At 40.6% G+C, this 18,821-nt stretch overlaps 4 protein-coding genes across 8 annotated transcripts in view; 3 read left to right on the top strand and 1 right to left on the bottom strand.

The window, feature by feature from the left end:
- Positions 1-2,806: 2,806 nt before the first annotated feature.
- Positions 2,807-5,807, top strand: nr2e3 (nuclear receptor subfamily 2, group E, member 3). Its single transcript, XM_050073315.1, has 8 exons — positions 2,807-3,234; positions 3,493-3,631; positions 3,760-3,863; positions 3,960-4,223; positions 4,419-4,606; positions 4,705-4,945; positions 5,027-5,132; positions 5,240-5,807. The coding sequence occupies exons 1-8, from the start codon at positions 3,165-3,167 to the stop codon at positions 5,370-5,372; spliced, it is 1,245 nt and encodes a 414-aa protein (XP_049929272.1). The 5' UTR covers positions 2,807-3,164; the 3' UTR covers positions 5,373-5,807.
- Positions 5,808-6,789: 982 nt separating this feature from the next.
- stoml1 (stomatin (EPB72)-like 1) lies at positions 6,790-10,876 on the top strand. The gene is made up of 7 exons (XM_050074140.1): positions 6,790-7,138; positions 7,702-7,808; positions 7,907-8,056; positions 9,620-9,823; positions 9,903-10,113; positions 10,207-10,407; positions 10,578-10,876. The coding sequence occupies exons 1-7, from the start codon at positions 6,982-6,984 to the stop codon at positions 10,772-10,774; spliced, it is 1,227 nt and encodes a 408-aa protein (XP_049930097.1). The 5' UTR covers positions 6,790-6,981; the 3' UTR covers positions 10,775-10,876.
- A 287-nt stretch (positions 10,877-11,163) lies between these two features.
- Positions 11,164-14,186, top strand: LOC126408544 (cholesterol side-chain cleavage enzyme, mitochondrial). Its single transcript, XM_050074168.1, has 9 exons — positions 11,164-11,495; positions 11,773-11,928; positions 12,071-12,270; positions 12,387-12,590; positions 12,740-12,900; positions 12,982-13,148; positions 13,269-13,347; positions 13,434-13,625; positions 13,720-14,186. Exons 1-9 carry the CDS (start codon positions 11,224-11,226, stop codon positions 13,840-13,842), a joined length of 1,554 nt encoding a protein of 517 aa, XP_049930125.1. The 5' UTR covers positions 11,164-11,223; the 3' UTR covers positions 13,843-14,186.
- Positions 14,187-14,190: 4 nt separating this feature from the next.
- Positions 14,191-18,821, bottom strand: part of ccdc33 (coiled-coil domain containing 33) — a 47,170-nt gene continuing 42,539 nt past the window's right edge. For 4 of the 5 annotated variants that reach the window (XM_050074162.1, XM_050074163.1, XM_050074164.1 and 1 more), the window contains 8 exons: positions 17,749-17,944; positions 15,690-15,778; positions 15,469-15,600; positions 15,259-15,352; positions 15,057-15,181; positions 14,862-14,951; positions 14,653-14,769; positions 14,191-14,557 (listed from right to left, as the gene is read on the bottom strand). In XM_050074162.1, the coding sequence (XP_049930119.1) occupies positions 14,495-14,557; positions 14,653-14,769; positions 14,862-14,951; positions 15,057-15,181; positions 15,259-15,352; positions 15,469-15,600; positions 15,690-15,778; positions 17,749-17,944 (906 nt within the window). In that variant the 3' untranslated portion in view covers positions 14,191-14,494. The remainder of the gene's footprint in view (positions 14,558-14,652; positions 14,770-14,861; positions 14,952-15,056; positions 15,182-15,258; positions 15,353-15,468; positions 15,601-15,689; positions 15,779-17,748; positions 17,945-18,821) is intronic. The other variant, XM_050074167.1, reaches the window with a different exon arrangement.

Genomic DNA, 18,821 nt, shown 5'->3' with positions numbered 1-18,821 from the left:
CTGCATCAAAGCTTCATAAATGAACAAATACCAATGCTGTCCCCGACCTCACAGCCAAATGAGGCCAGTCAACCCTTCTGTAAAGGTGGCAGTGACGGGTGCTGTAATCACCTGCTGTGAACCTTAAGGCCGAGTGGTAGACAACGTCCAGTGATTTCAGTGTAGAGGCAGCAGCTTCTCCCTAAAAATACAGATTCTACAATTCTTTTCCTGTGTATAAAAGAAAAACAGTTCTTATTGATGTAGAGAAAGCCAAGTATTGTCTTCAGCTTGGCAGTCAGAATTTTAATATGGTGCTTAAAATTAAGATTGTCGTCAAGGTATTCATACTGTTCGACTCTCTATGGATGTGCCATTTGCAAAATGACTATCGAAAGATTCAGAATGAGTAGCCTTGGTGAACAGCATCCATTTGGTTTCGCCTGAGTTAAGTACTAATTTATGGTTGTGAAACCTAAATTGGAGGGAATCAAAAGGCGACTGTAGACATTCAATGGCTGATTGTGCAGATGTTGCGGAACAATATAAAACTGTGTCATCAGCATACAGATACGGTTTCACAAACGTTCACATTTGAAACATAACCTTTTAGCATTCATCTTACATGTACATTTCTTGTCTGCTACTCTGAAGACCAAGATAATCAGCTCACCCCTGACATGTGAGTAACACCTGTGTTATGTAATCTGATTCCAGATTACCAGTACTGCTTAGGTCAGTATGTAATTTAGGCTTATTCACAAAGTAGGTTTAGATGGTGATTTGAGTGTAAATTTATACTGCAACCAATGTAGTGTGAATGCACATGTGCTGTGGACCATCTAGTCAAGTTGCTGTCTACTAACTTCCCAAACTGTTTATTAAAAGTCAAAGTGAAATGGGATCACAAATAGCTATTAAAGGTGCATTTGAGACATACTGATGCCAGGTTTGCACTATTTTAACTCTGTTTAACTATTTTAAATGGATTTACATGAAGTCTGTATACAAGGTGCTGTAGACTAAGCTACCAGACCTGTTGGTCTTGGGTTTGTATAGCACCTAGTTTGTATAGCACCAATAAAACACAGTGTTTTAAATAATAATGATGTGAAACAATTTAAAGCGCTTTACATAACACAAAGAAGAGCATTACAACAACTTTAAACAAAATGTACAAACACAATGAGTCAATCTTTCCACTGTCATACTGTGTTACTGAGGTGCATAATGAAAAGCAGATTCACTGCATACTATATTAACATGCATGCACCTGCACCACTGCAGCTATTGGAGGCTTTGAGACCCCGAATATAAACAGTTTCCTCCCTGTTTCAGGATTATAAACTGATTCAGACAGCAGCTTCTGAGTTCAAACGGCTCCATGTGCATAGCCAAGTTTGTAATCCTTTTACACACCAGAAAGAGCTCTGTTTTCAATGCTACATTGTTTTCCAAAAATCAAGAGTGACTTAATAAGGATTACAGAAATCATTCTGCGGACACGGCAGATAGTCACATTAGTATCTTTAGTGTCTTTGCTACATTTGATCTGATTACAGAGCTGAACTAGATGTCATTAGCTACATGCAGTAATGACCACTGCCATCACTGAAGCTGTAGACCTGTACAGAAAATAATAAGCACAGGTGCTGATGTTTCTGACATTTCTTTGTAGACGTCCACTGTGTAAGAGAAGTGAAGTGAAACATGAACATTCCAAGATTTGTGCACTTGCAATAACAGTAAATGCACTTGGGTTCCTAATTAGGCAGACGGAGACTCCAGAGAGCAGTCACCATATGGCAGAAGAATGGAATTAAGGGTCAACTTGTTGGTGCTCTTTCAATCTCTGCACTAATTGTTTTTCTTCTCATCACCCCCTTCCGTGATCCCCTCCTTTCAAGGAGGAGACCACATTTCAGGGAAGGTTAAGCTACTTTGCTGATTTGGGGTGGCTGTACTCTCCTCAAGTCATTAGTGTTCATTGACAGGGCCAATATGGCACAGAGGGAATGTCTTAAGAGTGCACTGTTAACCCCACTACACTGTCAACAGGAAGCTGGGGAACATACATGTACTAGGAGTGCGACAAGTACTCCATATTGCAGTGTTTTGTGTATTGTTGATTAGCTCACTTGTTAACTACTAGGCCTAGTCAACTTCTGAAACCTTAAGTCAGCACTGTGGGCAGCAGCTGACATGATAGCCGGCATCACCAGATTGACAATAGCCAAGATATCGCATCTTTGCTTGTAACATTTTTTTTGGTAATATTATTTAATGTTAATATTACATATGTATTATACACAGGAGACACCCGCAAAATGTTATGTAACACTACAAAATGTCACTTATCCAGAATACAAAGCAGAATGGTCCCTATGTAGCAACAAGTTAACCAGTCAATGACTATAATTAAGCAGCAGTTGTGGACCACTGTAGTAATATTTCTTCTTCAGTGGTGTTAGTAAAGTTTGTATTAATGGAAAGGCACAATAAATAAAGACTGAAGAGGGAATAGTTTGAGCCATGTTGATTACAGTTTGAAACACACTGACACTGGTGAGGTCTCCCATACAGCAGCCAAATTTAATTAGTCATTTTAAGCAGTATGTGTAAGGAGTAAAATATATATCATTTTCTTTTTTCATTGGTCACCTTTGTTAAATACTCTTATGCCTGTAAGAGGTGTGACTGATTGATTTACCCTTATAGACAGTAAAGATTAAGAGGATGACAAATCAGCATTTGCTTACACAGCGCATGGTGCTAATCTCCTTGTCTTCCTTCAGAAAGCCCCTTGACGTCTCAGGCTCGCACTCATTCTGGCAGAGAGAAAGACAGAAGACAAGTTGTGACTCTACCGACCCTTCATCACTTCAGAAACAACTGGAGAAAGGACAACAGCGCTGGACCAGAATCATTGAAGAATTCCTGGATTAACTCCTCTTATTGCTTCTGAAGATATTAAACGTAAACTTACAGCTTTTGTGGAAAGAACTTAAAATTCTATGTGTTTTGGTGGCATTGCCATGTGTCAGCACTTCACATAAAGATGCTTTGATCCAGCCAGGCAATTACACAAAACACACTTTAGACAGAAGAGGAAACACTTCTGGGAATAATTCTCTTTTTATCAAGAGTTTATGAATTGAAGTTCAGACATTAGAACACATCTCAAAATGGAGGACCACATGACCAAAATGTTTTCTTCTGACACCTCCAATGACCTCACAGATGGACATCAAGCAGGTGAGCCAGTAATTGATGTAATATGCAACTGTTGTAATATGAAAGATTGAACAAAGGGGCTAAACAAGGACAGCAAAATTAAAAAACAAAACTTGCAAGTGTGTTTCTTCACGGCAAATTATGTTATCAGGATGAATATGTCCATAATAGTGATGTGCACTGTGTATACAATAAGAAGAACTGGACAAAAAAGACAGAACAAATGAAGGGATGAGTGAGAGTGAATTAATACTAGGTTTTTATTTCTGTCCTCCACAGTCCCAGGTAAAGCACTCGACCAAAGTCTGCTCTGTAGAGTGTGTTCTGATTCAAGCAGTGGCAAACACTATGGCATCTATGCCTGCAACGGCTGCAGTGGCTTCTTCAAGCGCAGTGTGAGACGAAGACTCATCTACAGGTGAGCAAAATTTGATCTAGCAGGGCAGTCAGAATAACTACGTGTACAATGAAGAAATATTAGTGTGACAAGTTTATATTTTCACATAGTATTTGTCTTCACTCAGAATTTTTCAAATCTTATCACAGGTGCCAGGCTGGAACAGGCAGGTGCCCTGTTGACAAGGCACATCGAAACCAATGCCAAGCTTGTCGACTGAAGAAGTGTCTCCAGGCTGGCATGAACAAAGATGGTGAGAAACTCAGGAGAAGTTGACCGTGTATCTGTGCACATGCTAGATCTGTCATAGCATACATTATTCTTGACTGTTTTTTTGTCCCTTTGGCAGCTGTGCAGAATGAGCGACAGCCTCGCAGCACAGCACATGTCAGTCTAGACTCTATAAGTATGGACACTAAAAAGGAGCACCTGGCCACCACAAGGGAGCTCACTTCCCCTGCCACCTATTCAGCAGTCATCGGCAGACCTCTGCTCACCTCCTCCAACACCACCTCTGCCACCATTCAGCCCTGCAGCAACTCTCATAACTACCACCGCTTTATGGTCAGCCTGCTGACTGCAGAGACCTGCGCAAAACTGGAGCCAGAGGACGGTGAGATCATATGGCAGAGATTAAATTAAGGTGGACACAACAAGTTCCCATTTTGACCTTGCTACTTATGTCAGAGATGAGTGGGGTATGCCTTTAAGGATGATTTAGAATTGTCTTATCTGAATAGTAATTATGCATATAATCTTATGTAAAGTAGCCTTAACATTTATATGACTCTGTTATTCTGATGCACAGTGGAGGAGAACATTGACGTGACGACCAATGACCCAGAGAGAGATCGGACTCCCTCTGACTGTCGTATGTCCCCGTACACCTCCAACTGTTCAGAGAGTATCTATGAGACATCAGCACGACTCCTCTTCATGTCCGTCAAGTGGGCAAAAAATTTGCCAGTCTTTGCTCACCTGCCATTTCGAGACCAGGTGAGACTGACTGACATGTTTCTGTCTGTTTACCAAACTAACACACACACATTGATCTTGTGCGACACTGTTAACGTGGATTTTTGTGTCATCCACAGGTGATTCTCCTCGAGGAAGCTTGGAGTGAGATGTTCCTCTTGTGTGCCATCCAGTGGTCTCTTCCCATGGACAGCTGTCCTCTTCTGTCTCTGCCAGATCTGTCTCCCACACAGCAGGCTAAGATCAGCCTCCCCACAGCTGACCTGCGCATCCTGGAGGAGGTCTTTAATCGCTTTAAGGCCCTGGCTGTTGACCCCACTGAGTTTGCCTGCCTGAAAGCCATTGTGTTGTTCAAGCCAGGTAAGGGGTTGTTCCCTCAGGAATATGCATTTGTTGCATTTGAACGGACACTGTTACTAATGTCTGCTGTTTGACTTGCAGAGACACGCAGCCTCAAAGACCCAGAGCAGGTGGAGAATCTGCAGGACCAGTCTCAGGTGTTGTTGGGTCAGCACATCTATTCAGCGTACCCCGGCCAAAGTGCCAGGTAATCCTGCTGTAACTTCCTCTCAGACTGACTACATAGATCTTCAAACATAAAAACATCTGAAGTATTTCAAGCTTGTTCACTCTCCTCTGTTCTCGTCCATCAAGGTTTGGGAGACTGTTACTTCTGCTGCCTTCCCTTCACTTTGTGAGCTCAGAGAAAATAGAGCAGCTGTTCTTCCACAGGACCATTGGCAGCACACCCATGGAGAAGCTGCTGTGTGACATGTTCAAAAACTAAGATGCAAACTATAACAAGCAAAGAGGAAGGCTGAATGACACCAGTAAGAAAAAACACCATAAACCAACCCCTGAAGCAACATGTTGTGTGGTTGTTTGTTTCACATATTCTGGTTATGACTTCTCCTTTCAAATTCAAGATAGTATCCCCTTTTCACTGAAGACATTTTGAAATATCACTAATGGAAAGGTTTTGCTTCTTTAAACCAAAAGTCTGTTCTAAGAAAGACATTAAAGATTATGGTATTCAAATGAAATAAACATACAGGTTTTATTCGGTGACTATTACATGATTTTCTTGTAAATATTATAATTTTGTTATAAAGAACCAAAGACATAACATAATATTTTAGGTAGGTACTCAGTTTAAAAGAAAAGCATTTTTATTGATGGATATGATAATGAATGTGTTTTGACTGTAAATATTCATACTAAATAAATATGGACATTTTGTAACTGAGAAGTTTGTTCATCTTGGTCATATTTTCCCATTCTTTATCTGGTTTTACAGAAACAAAACACAATACATAACACAACATTTATTACAGAATGATGCTACAAAATATAGATAATATGACTTAGTGCCTGACCATTACATCATAACTAGTATTGGCCAAGTTCAGCTTATTGCAGATATATTAGGAACTACATGTCAGTAATTTAAAAACCAGAGATATTTTTTTTCTACTGTTAACAGTTTTACTCAGTACATGTTTTAGTCACAGCTTTGGGATCCTTAACAAAAATGTTTGTCATGTGTTTGTCAAAAGGAAGTAGTAACAAAAAACGAACTGTAATTTTTTTTATATGATTTGGGGCCTGAACTAATCACAATGACTGGTATTGGCCAATTCCAGCTTATTACAGATATATCAGTAACTGTGTACATGTCAGTTAATATATAACAAGAAATCGCAAAGATATGCTTGAGGAATTTAGAAAACATGGAGCTTGCACAAGTTTATTGCACACTTTCACTCAGTGCATATCTTTAGGCATAATTTTGGGAAAATGAGCAGTAACATCTCTTGAATAAAAGTTCAAATTAAAAATAAAAATCTCAAACTCTGGTATTGGCCTCAAAAATCCAGTACTGGTCAGGATCTAATATGATTTGGCTACTGGACAATAGGACAATATTCATCATGGCAACAGAGTGTACTTTAAGACAGGATCAGTATTTTTCTTCCATCTTTGGCGAGCTTTACATGATTTCAGACAAAATAAATAAATACATTTTACAGTGGAAACCAGTACAGCAACAACTGACTGCAAAAATATCTGTCAGATAAAGTTTAATCAACTTATTCCTTGTTTTATGGCTATTTCCTCTAATGGAAACTCCAGTTAGGCTGCATCACCACTAGGTGGCGGTAATGAGCACGTTTACTGATGAACACACGCCGTCAGTTAACACTTAGAAGAAGAGCCGGAGCAAAACACGGAACAACTGTCCTCTAGCTAGTTAGCATGATGAGCTAAAGCGTCCTGTATTTTAGTCACCATATATACTTTGTTTACTTCAGTCAGACGGTTTTGGTTGACAAGTGGAGACGGATAAATAAAATGAAGTTGCTTTAAAGAAGATATAACAGTTATTTTTTACAGCAATGTTTAACAAGTCGTATCAGCTGCTCCCTCAGAGGGACTCCATCAGTACGAGGACTCCTGGCTTGTTTGTGGACACTGACAGCTTCACACAGCGCGGCTATCACAAAGGTTTTTCATTTGACAACATCCCCAATGTCTCTGAAAACGACTTCAACGGTAGGTAACGTTAACAAACATGAACTGTTGTAGCTCTGGCTTTGGGACGTGGTGAGTTTGGGGTCAACAGTGGAGGTGGGGCAGTAGGCAAAAGTGAGACAAACTAGCCTCAAATAAGCAAACAGACATGATTATAAGAGCATCTCCAAAAAATAGTTCAGTCTTTATATAACTGGTTTGCCATTTATGATAAACATTGTTAAATTACAGTGTATATGTATCCTGAAATTCAGTCCCTAGGATGAGTCAAACTCCAAAAACATTGGATCCTACACTTCCCATAATGCAATTCAGTATCATATTCCCTTAGCCCTTCTTCTTTGGTAAAACCACATCTTTCAGACTCCACACCCCTCAGTTTGTAATGCAGACGTCCTGTTATGTAGTCCCCAGTCCCGAGCAGAGATCACTCAACTCATGTCACTCGAGTCATTTTATCAGACTTTAAAACCCCTCCTTAAAGCCACAGATGACATCATACAACTGCTTTTAAGGGCGGGTTTACTGAGAATATCTTTAAGACTGAGACTCTTAAATTTTTGTTTTGTTTTTCTGTCTATAAGATACCTCTCAAGGATGGGTGTCCTGGATTTGCAACCTGATTGTCATCTTCCTCGTCTACATCTGCACCTTTCTAACATTTCCGATATCAGGATGGTTTGTACTGAAAGTAAGGTGACATTACCTTTCACCAATTACTCCCACAGCATGTCCACTCACTTGCTGAGGAAAAAAAGCAACCAACTCTGGCTCATTTTTGTTTCGTAGACGGTGCCTAACTACCAAAGGATAGTAGTGTTTCGCCTGGGTCGAGTTTGTCCTCCGAAGGGCCCTGGTATTGTTCTTGTGCTGCCCCTCATTGACCAGTGGCAGAGAGTCGATCTGCGCACCCGTGCCTTCAACATTCCTCCTTGTCAGGTGAACCACTATACTGAGTTTATGGTTCATTCTTTATTCAAGGATCCCCATGAGAAGCACATGAATGTGTCTCAAGGCCTCCTGGGGTCCTACACATTGAAACACAGTACAGACATATTATGATCTAAAAACAATCAAAATACCAAACTGATACTCAAATGAAAGAAACTAAGGATAATGTAATGATAGACTACACCATAATTCAACATAGCAGCTGAGAGAAAACACACTACAAACACAAGTGATACTAAGACAAGCAGACTAAACAGATACATGTATCAAAAAAATGCAGATATAAAAATAAGAATATAAGTACATTAAAATAGCGCTATGTGCTTATCTTGTTATATGGCAAGATATTTCTTTATAAGCTTTTTGAAGTTAATTTTGTCATGGAAGGTAGATATAATATCAATAGGCAGAGAATTGCAGAGTTCTGTGGACCTTTACATAATGGTAGATTTAAGAAAATTCATTCTTGGTGCCAGGAGCATTATGTGACCAGAGGCTGCACCGTGTCCAGAGACCATGTGTATGTGATGAGCCAAACTGGATGGTTTATTGGAGCTAATGACACTCTGCAGTTACATCATCATCAGCCATCAGCCAAGCCAGGTGTGCATGCATATAGCTGACACCAGCTCTGAACGAGCGGCTGACTGCCGATTTCATCATCAGTCAGCTGTTGTGATGGGCAACTTGTTCAAGCTTTTGCATGCTGAAATATTGAAAAATGCAGAAAATAACTGGTCAGGAATAGTTTACCTCACATTCTCCTACAGGTTTTTTTATGTAAAGACCTAACGAGACAAACTAAGAGATAGGTTTACAAGTTTTCAAGTCTGTCTTAATACAATAATCAGTCATATAAGATAATCTTTTGGATATGTTTTTGCACAGGAGGACTTTGGAGTTTGTTCCCCATTATGACCATTAAAAGAGCATTAGGAAGGATCTCTTAATGGCCAATATGGATAGGTGTAATGATGACAGAAAACAAATCTGTTCTTATGTACTTTGTCCTACAGGTGGCACTCTTGGTGCACTGCTGATCAGCGTGAAAATGAAGCGAGTAAACTGATACTGAGAAAATTCTAAGTAGTGTCTGACAGCACGTGTTGATACGAAAAGATTTAACCCCATGGTGTGTGCAGTTTATTTTAAAATGTCTTATTGCCAAGAGTAAACTTTATTATGTGTGGGGAATGTGGAGTTTTATTATCCCATCTTTGCCACCATACATTTCAGAATTCAATTTTGTTTTTTAAACTGAAGCATTTATCAGAGTTATGAGGGGTTTTTTTAAAAAATTTTTTTATTTATTAACATTTCCTTATGCATTTTTGGCTTCATTTCGAAATGGTGCCAAAACCCTCCTTCTGCCCTTACCAGCATTCAGCATTTCCCAACTTGTATATTCAGCCTTACATAGTAAATATTCTTTAGTCAATAAAAGCTTTAAATAAAGAGGAAATGTCTCTGTCTTCTTTAAATTCCAACAGATGTTAAATGACCAGTGTTAGATGTCTAGCACTCAAATAACATGGATTTCTGCTACTATAGGTGACTACTCTGGATGGTGGCATATTGTCAGTGGGAGCAGACATCCAGTTCAGGATCTGGAACCCCGTCATGTCTGTACTATCAGTCCAGGACCTGAACGCCTCGACCAGGATGACGGCACAGAAGGCTTTGACCTACAGCCTGGCTAAGAAGACTGTCAGGGAGATCCAAACTGAGAGCATTAAACTTGGAGAATATCTTGGGGTAAGACTACACTGAACCTACTTTTCTCTGGCTTTTCACTGTATCACATCAAACTTATATCCTTTATTGCTCTGCATAGATGGACATAAATGAGATGACTCGGCCCTGGGGGCTGGAGGTAGACAGGGTCGAGCTTACCCTGGGCTCTATACTAAAAGCACCAGAGGAAGGCCTCTCTGGACCCCTCATCATGCCTCCTTCTGTGCCTGGACTGGAAGGCCTCACTGGCCCCATTCAACAGTTGGCAATGCACTTTCTGAGCCGCAGTGGCGTTTCACAGCCTAAACAAGGTACCCCCCCCAAACACACACACAACTGTTTTGGTACAACATGTACCCGTTATGATAATGCTGTATAATATATCTGTGGCTTTTTCTCCTCAGAGGACAGTTTAACTTTTATAGATGAGTTCAGCAGTGCCCCTCAGGCAGTCGTGGCCACACCAGGTTCTGTTGAGGAGCTGCTTGGTGGGGTGAAGCTCCTGCTCTCAGAAACTTTGGTCCAGCAAGTTGGGGCCTGCTTCCAGTTTGACATAAGCTCGGGGGATGGACAGCATCACAGTTACTATGTGGATCTGAGCCAAGGTGATGCTTCATATATTACTGTAAAAAGCCCATTATTACAGGATTGAGATCAACTGAATGCAAGTCGTGCTAAATCTGTGTAATAATGCTCAAATGTCTGCTGTAAATAGAAACAAAAGCACAGTTACATAAATATTAAATACCTCTGTCGCTCTGTGTGTGTCCTGTAGGTAGTGGTGCAGCTGGAGCAGGGTCCTTGTGCAGAGAGCCAGATGTGACACTGAGCATGTCTGACAGCGACCTTCTGGCCATGTTCCAGGGCGAGCTTCGACCATTTGCTGCTTACACCAGCGGCAGACTGAAAATCCAGGGGGACATTAAGACCGCCATGAAGCTGGAAGAACTCATAAAGCTTCTTAAGAAATAGTGCTCACAGTCACATTTGTATACGTATTTATTAAATCTTTCATTTTGATTGTACAGTACATGCTTTTCATGTATACATTAATTATATTTGTTTTAAACTGAGTTTCTGTCGTGGCCTTGTCTTTCTTCACAAACCAAAGCAAACACTTAAAGACAGCAACATTTCTGAAGGTCTTAAGGCCTAATACAAGTTTGCATAGTCTCACTTTTTACATACAGATGATTGCAGGGTGCTGTAAAATATTCAGTAAATAACACAGCTAAACACACACCAGCTACTGCGCTGTGGTGGATATTCTGTTAGGCTGCAGAGTTCAACTGGAGAGCCTTGATCAGCACAGCGAGGGGGGCCGACTATTTAGACCAGCCTCCTTGTTTTGCACCAGATGTCCCCGGGAGAGCCAGAGCAGCTGCTGAAAGTAGAGCAGTGTGAGCATTTTTGTTGTCGTGATGGCCAGGTGGAGTGTGTGCCGCAGCCTTGTGACGGCGCCCCTGTCCTGGATGGGAGAGCTGACAACAACAGGTGTGCGCTGCAGCAGCAGTGTGCCGGTGGTCAGACAGGTGTACTCGGAGAGCAGCAGCATTGTCAGGCCTTTCAGTGAGATTCCTGGACTGTGGAAGAACGGGGTGGCAAATTTGTACAATTTCTGGAAACTGGATGGCTTCAAAAACCTTCACCGCATCATGCTGCAGAACTTCAACACTTTTGGACCAATTTACAGGTACGGAAGACAAAGCAAGTTTGCTTAAATCCTAAATGATAGAATAATTGCATGACATTTATCGTCTACTGTATTTTCAATGAAAAGGAACACAAGTAGACAAAACAACACTGAATGATGTCATTATTTTGAAATGAATTCTGGTCTTAATGTAAATATAAATATTTTTGTCCATGAAAAATATCTGTGACCGACAATCCACAAGGTCATCTTGCTCTGACAACAAATTTGATATGGCATTTTGACCCCTTTCTTCCTCTGACTTTTTGTATGTCAGAGAAAAAGTAGGTTATTATGAAAGCGTAAATATCATCAATCCTGAAGACGCTGCAATCCTGTTCAAAGCCGAGGGCCATTATCCTAAAAGGCTGAGAGTTGAAGCCTGGACGTCATACAGAGACTACAGGAACCGCAAATATGGAGTGTTACTTAAGTACGTGCTATTAACCCTTCTTCCTTTACAAATTCACTTTTACTAATATTTCTGTCATGGAACCAGAGGTTTTACCAAGTGCTTTAAGACTGTGCCTATTAGTTGCATTGCTAGTGAAGGTTGAAATCCAATCTTCCCACAGGGATGGAGAAGACTGGAGATCAAACCGTGTGATTCTCAACAAGGAGGTGATTGCCCCGAAGGTGCAGGAAAACTTTGTGCCTTTGCTGGATGAAGTGGGCCAGGATTTTGTTGCCAGGGTGCACAAAAAGATAAAGCGAAGTGGCCAGAACAAATGGACCACTGACCTCTCTCAAGAACTCTTTAAATATGCACTAGAGTGTAAGATGGACTTCTATCTTTCTTGATATTCAAGTTCACTCACTGTGTAGGCCAGTGCTCCTTTTTTCCCTACAATATTACTTATCTTTGTCTCATGTTTGCTCTGTCCCACACAGCGGTGAGCTCAGTGCTGTACGGGGAGCGTCTTGGTTTGATGCTGGACTACATCGACCCTGAAGCTCAGCATTTCATCGACTGCATCACCCTCATGTTCAAGACTACCTCACCCATGCTGTACATACCTCCTGCTCTGTTGAGGCAGATTGGAGCCAAGGTGTGGCGCGACCACGTGGAGGCTTGGGATGGGATCTTCAACCAAGGTAGAACTCAGAGAACAAACAGGCTGAACATTTTAAGTATTGTTTTGTTTGGCACCATAAGAGTCTTAGTTGTGTTATTTGGAAATCATGTTTTATATTTTGATGTTTGCACTGTTTCTTATTTCATTTTTATTATCTTGGTGCCTCAGCGGACCGCTGCATCCAAAACATCTACAGACAGTTACGTAAGGAAGCTGGCACTTCAGAGAAATACCCAGGAGTCCTGGCGAGCCTGCTCATGCTGGACAAGCTGTCCATTGAAGACATCAAGGCCAGCATCACCGAGCTGATGGCTGGAGGAGTAGATACAGTAAGGAAAAGAAGTGACACAAATTATTTATTTTTTCAGAACGTAACTTCTTTTTGGCTTAATTCTGTTTGTGTGTTTCAGACTTCCATAACACTGCTGTGGACGTTGTATGAACTAGCAAGGCACCCCAGCCTCCAGGAGGAGCTGAGAGCAGAGGTGGCTGCAGCTCGGGCTGAGAGCCAGGGAGACATGAAGGAGATGCTGAAGCGGATTCCACTGGTCAAAGGAGCTTTGAAGGAAACTCTGAGGTACATGATGGCAAACATGTCATGCTATTTATGATACTGTCTAATCTTAAGATGTCAGTTGTTTAGGGAATAGTTTTGTGTAATAGTTTTCTTACTAACACATAGACTTTGATCCCTCAGGTTACACCCAGTCGCAGTGAGCTTGCAGAGATACATATCAGAAGATATCATTATTCAAAACTACCACATCCCAGCAGGGGTAAGAAGCAATCAAAAATATAAATCATCATGTTTTTTTGTGTTTGAGCATTGTTAAAGAAACTGCTTTGTGTTTTCTGTGTTCAGACCCTGGTCCAGTTAGGACTGTATGCAATGGGCAGAGACCCCAAAGTGTTCTTTCGTCCGGAGCAGTATCAGCCCTCTCGCTGGTTGAGGACGGAGTCACACTACTTCCGGAGCCTGGGCTTCGGCTTCGGCCCCCGACAGTGTTTAGGACGCAGAATAGCAGAGACAGAGATGCAACTCTTCCTCATCCATGTAAAATATACAGATTATAAAGAGACATTTCACTGTATGCTGCGGCTCATTCACACAGCATATTAACTATGTGCACTATCTTCCGTCTTTACAGATGCTTGAGAACTTCCGTGTGGAGAAACAGCGCCATGTGGAAGTGCAGAGTACCTTTGAGCTCATTCTCTTACCAGACAAGCCTATAATATTGACTCTGAAGCCTCTGCAGACGAGTCAATGATGCCAAGTTTGAGAGAAAAACTGTGGTGCATAATAAGCCAGGCCCCCGAATGCACCACAGTATAAACAACAAATAAATTCTTCCAACCTTTGATCTTGTGGGAGAGCATGAAAACATTAGGAAAGAAAAGCTAAAAATGTGCATGAACAAATTACCTCAGTAACGTCATAACTAATGAAAAAAGTCATTATATATACTGTGTATTATCTAGTGAGTAATTTGAACAGTATGCAAATGTGTAGTCTGTGTGTGCGTAGTAAAAAAAACCTGGAATGTACAGATGCTTCATTACATGTGGCAAAAGTGTTTTAAAAATATATATAAACCAGTGATAAATAAAACAATACTACTGATTTACAGTATGTCTTGTTATATATCATTTTATTACATAATATAATATTAATATTTAAATATATTTTTTAGATGGAAATATTTTATTTGGAACATGAAATCAAAGACAGGGTGTTTACAGATATCATTTTTGCAGTAATGCGACAGAAAATATTTAAGACCCATCAAACCTGAGTTTAAGACAGTTTAATACTTTTAAGGCCTTATATTAAGAAAACTTAACTGAAGACACATTAAGACTCTTTAAGGACCTGTAGACACCCTGAAAGAAAAGTTTTTCTGTGTGTGTGTTTAGTCTGGGTCATTTTAAAGGCTTCTGCTTCCTCTGTCTGCTCGGCTGATGCAATAACTGTGACACAGACCTCTGTAAGAAGCAGAAACAACTCCATGTCAGATAAAATAATTCCACACTGCACAGTGTGTGTCATATAAAACGAAGGCTAACTGCACTCAACTGACCAGAGGAACGTTATGAAGGATTGTAGTGGACGTCCGGACGAAGCTGTGCCTGTGCTCACTTAGTTTGGTCAACATTTCTTGTTTCTGTCTCCCCCATGATTTAGAGTTCTCCTCCAGCTGTAACACATGCAAACAAAGGCAAGACGTCCTGATCAGTGACTCATTAAGTCTATGAAACATGTGCGCATATGATTTTTCTGTTCTTTTACCTGAGCCTCCAGGGTTTGGACTTTTGCCTTGGCCATCTCCAGTTTATTTAGTAAACTCAGTCTCTCCTGGAGTGGCAGTGCGTCTTTTGTCTGAGGGGACATAACACATATTAATTTGAGATTTCAGTAACTGCAAGACTAAATTTGGGTAGCATCACACTGTTTGAACACTGGCTCGAATGTGTAGCTGTCTACCTGTGCTGCCTGCTGTATGATGACTGGAGCAGGCTGCTGCCGAATCCTGTCCAGCTCTCCTCTGAGACGAGCGTTTTCTGCTGCCAGGGCCGACTCTATCTCTTCCTTTCTGTGGTCAGTCTCACCTGCAAAGCATGAGGAGACGTTCTGCAAATGTTTTCGTGACAACATACTCTTCCCTCGCCTCACTGAGCCCTTGTACCTTTTTGTTTTTTCACCACCAGCCTCTTGTCACCACCCTGCTTATTCCTCTCTCTGAGTTTGCCGTCTAACGCTTTCTCCATCTTCTCAATGACCTGAAAAAAATGGCACAAATATACATATATATATTTTGAGCTGTTATTCATAAAAGACGCCCTGCAAGTTGTGAAATCAGATAGTTATACTGGTACGTATAGCCTAGACTGTTCACCTTTTCCTGCTGTTTCACTGTGGCCTCCAAAGTTGCCACCTTTGTCATGTGACTGTGGTGACGCTGCAGATCCTGCTGTTGCTGCTGGTAGACTCTTTGAAGTTTAAGTAGCTCCTTCTCACTGTCATTCTTCTGCACAACACAAGCAAGGAAGACAGTGTCAGACTACATACACAGTGATTATTTAAGGTTTATTCCTGTGTGTGTGTGTATCTTCTAACCCTGATCAGTTCATTCTGCAGCTGTTGGATCCTGTCCCTTTGAGAGGCAGCCTTACTGGTCTCACTGGCCAGCTTGAATTTCAGAGAGGCTTTAAAAACAACAACAGCAAGACAAGTCACACACAAGAGCATAAATCTAAATGGCTATTTTCATATGTTGACATCAGAAAAAGACAGCTAAGTTGATCAAAGATGAGCCTTAGGATTTGATCTGTAAAGTATGAAACTTAAATTACTTTTCAAATTTAGACTGATTAACATGTCAGCTCTGAGGCTCGGACATTTGAACAATACTGATCAATAACGCTTTTGAAATGAAATGGATTTTCTGTTGGACAAAACTTAAATCTGGTCCCTTTGCTTTAAAGCCAGCAGTGAGACCTTCAGGAACATCCTTTCACTGAGGGTCGCAAACTGTCCTTCAGGAGATAAGGGATGTAGTACCCACACAGCTTATCAGGGTCTGTGGCCCAAATGAGCTGCCTTATCACAAAACGCCACAGTCTGCTCGGGAATATACACTCACAAGGATTAGCAAACGTGCAGTGAGCCACCTTCCACCGTCACTGCTTCATCTGCCAATGAAATGCCCTCAAATCCAAAATGACATGGACCGAAGGTTCAGCAGCTGCTGGCTGGATAATAAACACTCTGACATTAATCAGTCTGAAGATTTTCTTAATTTAAATCTCAACTTTAGGTGAAAGAATGTCAATTATTGCTTTTGCATGGTTTTGGTTCAGGCTCATTTTAAGACAGGATGCTGATGAATGGAAAGTATATGGTTAAGTACAGGGCTGTAATCACCTTTTAACATTGGGGGGGACCATTTTCAATCGACAACCTCTGTGACCCAACCTTCCAAGGTAGTCTGGGGGAATTCCTCCCAAGAGAAATTTATATGAACATAGTCATTGTTAATTGTTTTTTGTCTCTGTTCTTATTGTGGTCTTCACTTTGACTTAGTCTTTGTTCGTATTTTACTGTACATGTGTTGAATTATTGTATTAAAATACTCCATGCTTAGTCATCTTACACTTACTGTTTTAACTCTAAAACCAACTGGGGACAGGGGTTACAAATTAGCCATGGTTATAAACCTGTATGCATTACATCTACTTTGTACCTTACACATATAGCAATGTCTTATGCATTTGTCCTTGCCAAATAAACAAAAATAATAATAAAAACAATAATTCAGGGGGCCATAAAGAACAGCATGCACACTGGGACTTTTTTTAGGACTTTTTTAATGACATACTATTTTTATTACCTTTTTCCTGTCTTTTTTATTACGCATTAACAAAAACTATAACAGTCGACAATGATACAGCCAACATAACACTCATATGTCATTCTATTTTTCCACTTTTTAATACATTTAAAAGTAATGAAATAGAGAAACAGCACAGTTAAGGTACATAAATTAAGCTATATCTACCAACAGTAGTTGAACAGCGACTTCTGATGGGGTACGGCAACGCCACTTAAATAAATCCCACACAGAACTGCCGTACACGGTAATACCAGAACTAGTAGTTATAATAATGGCAATTTCTTAAATTTATCGATGATTATGTTTACATTTGCTAATGATTATTCTGGATGGCAGTGTGTGGTTGCCTTTCGTAGTATAGCTGTTTTCTTTCTCCATATTTTCTAATCAATATTTGGGGGTGCATTTTGAGTATATTTGAATATTAGGGGGATATGTACCCTCAACATATATTACAATTACTGCCTAGGCTGAGTAATAATTACTGCTCCATTTGTTTGCTTATTTACCACACAGGACTGTAATGGTAACTGGAGATATACTGTTTTTCCACATTCCATAAATGGTATCTTTTCCTGTTTTGTTCCTGAATTTTGCAAAAAAATAAAAATTAAATTAAAAAAAGGGGGAAGTGCATTATGCATTTTACAGATTAAAAACTGCACGATTGTGGTGTACAATCCTACAAAACTACAAAAAATGTATCATTCAAATTTTGAAAATATGGATTTCCTTCTTTATCTATTCACTTCAATTAAACTGTAGTGCTCTGCTGTGGCCTACCTATACGGTCAGCAATCTCAGCCTTGGTCATGACGTCAATGTCAGTATCATCCAGCAGGTCTCGGCCAAGGTCCTGCTGCAGAGACAGATCAGTGCGGAGCTGACTGTTTTCTGTCTCCAGCGTCACCACCTGTGTCCTCAGCGCTATGATGTCCTCTGCCATCTTACTCATGGCTAAACGATAGTTTTCCACCTCCTGATGGAGAGACGTGGACGGTCAGTTGCACACCAGTTTCTTGATTTGTTACAGATGGTTAGAAAAGAGTGATTGAATTATTTGTATCCCCTTTCAGTGCTAATGCCCTTGTAGAGGTCATTGTGACACTGTACCAGCTTGACTTTAATGAGTGTTATCAAGGTTGGTGTGAAGTGCAAAGATTATAACTATACCTCCCCCTCAAGGTAATGTGTAATCAAGCCAGAGACACTGACTAGTGCATTTTTATACAAGTAACTGTTTTGACTAAAGTAAAAAAATAATCACACTCATAACTTCCAGGAACAAAAATGGCACAAAATATTCCCAGAAACCTGTTGGGACAAATTTGATGCTGAGTGGTGCTGTGTGACTATGACCACTAGATGTCTCTTCAGCCCCATGTCTTTGTATGGTCCTCCAGGATGTATAAACAACACATTTCTGTACACTAAGAGAATGTAAAAACATCCCAGCAGCAAGTACACATTGCATGTTTATCTCCAAGTCTCAGAGTCTCGATGAATAATTGATTTCTCTTGGTTTCGGATAATCACATGACACAACAAATGGGACATGACTGGAAGCCAAAGAAGAACATTATGCCATAAAGTGCGACGTTCTTGTAATCGACTGTCTGAGGTTTGAGTACAATGGATACATGACTCCGGCTCCTCAAATCCAAAGGGACAGTAACACCCCATCCTGTGAAGCTCTTTTGTCATGGGAGCTTTAAGTAGGGTTTTTGGATGAATCCTAGTCGTGCATTCATGCAGCGTCCTCCTGTGAAAGCCCTTTTGCTGAACTGTAGAGGCAAAACTCATGCCAAATTCATGAGAGTGTTTCAGCATGACAGACTAAAAACAACACTGACTTG

The sequence above is a fragment of the Epinephelus moara genome, chromosome 20, assembly GCF_006386435.1.
Source record: "Epinephelus moara isolate mb chromosome 20, YSFRI_EMoa_1.0, whole genome shotgun sequence".
NCBI lineage: Eukaryota > Metazoa > Chordata > Actinopteri > Perciformes > Serranidae > Epinephelus > Epinephelus moara.
The sequence above is the reverse complement of the archived record's forward strand: the minus strand, read 5'-3'. Positions and strand labels throughout refer to the sequence as shown.

What these genes read in the sequence shown, in the direction of transcription:
- nr2e3 (XM_050073315.1), top strand. Translation starts at nt 3,165, where the DNA reads ATGGAGGACCACATGACCAAAATGTTTTCTTCTGACACCTCCAATGAC. An exon ending in AGACGAAGACTCATCTACAG is followed by an intron (nt 3,632 to 3,759) that starts GTGAGCAAAATT and finishes ATCTTATCACAG; the next exon opens with GTGCCAGGCTGGAACAGGCA. An exon ending in GGCTGGCATGAACAAAGATG is followed by an intron (nt 3,864 to 3,959) that starts GTGAGAAACTCA and finishes TCCCTTTGGCAG; the next exon opens with CTGTGCAGAATGAGCGACAG.
- stoml1 (XM_050074140.1), top strand. Translation starts at nt 6,982, where the DNA reads ATGTTTAACAAGTCGTATCAGCTGCTCCCTCAGAGGGACTCCATCAGT. An exon ending in TCAACATTCCTCCTTGTCAG is followed by an intron (nt 8,057 to 9,619) that starts GTGAACCACTAT and finishes CTGCTACTATAG; the next exon opens with GTGACTACTCTGGATGGTGG. An exon ending in CGTTTCACAGCCTAAACAAG is followed by an intron (nt 10,114 to 10,206) that starts GTACCCCCCCCA and finishes TTTTCTCCTCAG; the next exon opens with AGGACAGTTTAACTTTTATA.
- LOC126408544 (XM_050074168.1), top strand. Translation starts at nt 11,224, where the DNA reads ATGGCCAGGTGGAGTGTGTGCCGCAGCCTTGTGACGGCGCCCCTGTCC. An exon ending in ACTTTTGGACCAATTTACAG is followed by an intron (nt 11,496 to 11,772) that starts GTACGGAAGACA and finishes TTTGTATGTCAG; the next exon opens with AGAAAAAGTAGGTTATTATG. An exon ending in CTTTAAATATGCACTAGAGT is followed by an intron (nt 12,271 to 12,386) that starts GTAAGATGGACT and finishes TGTCCCACACAG; the next exon opens with CGGTGAGCTCAGTGCTGTAC.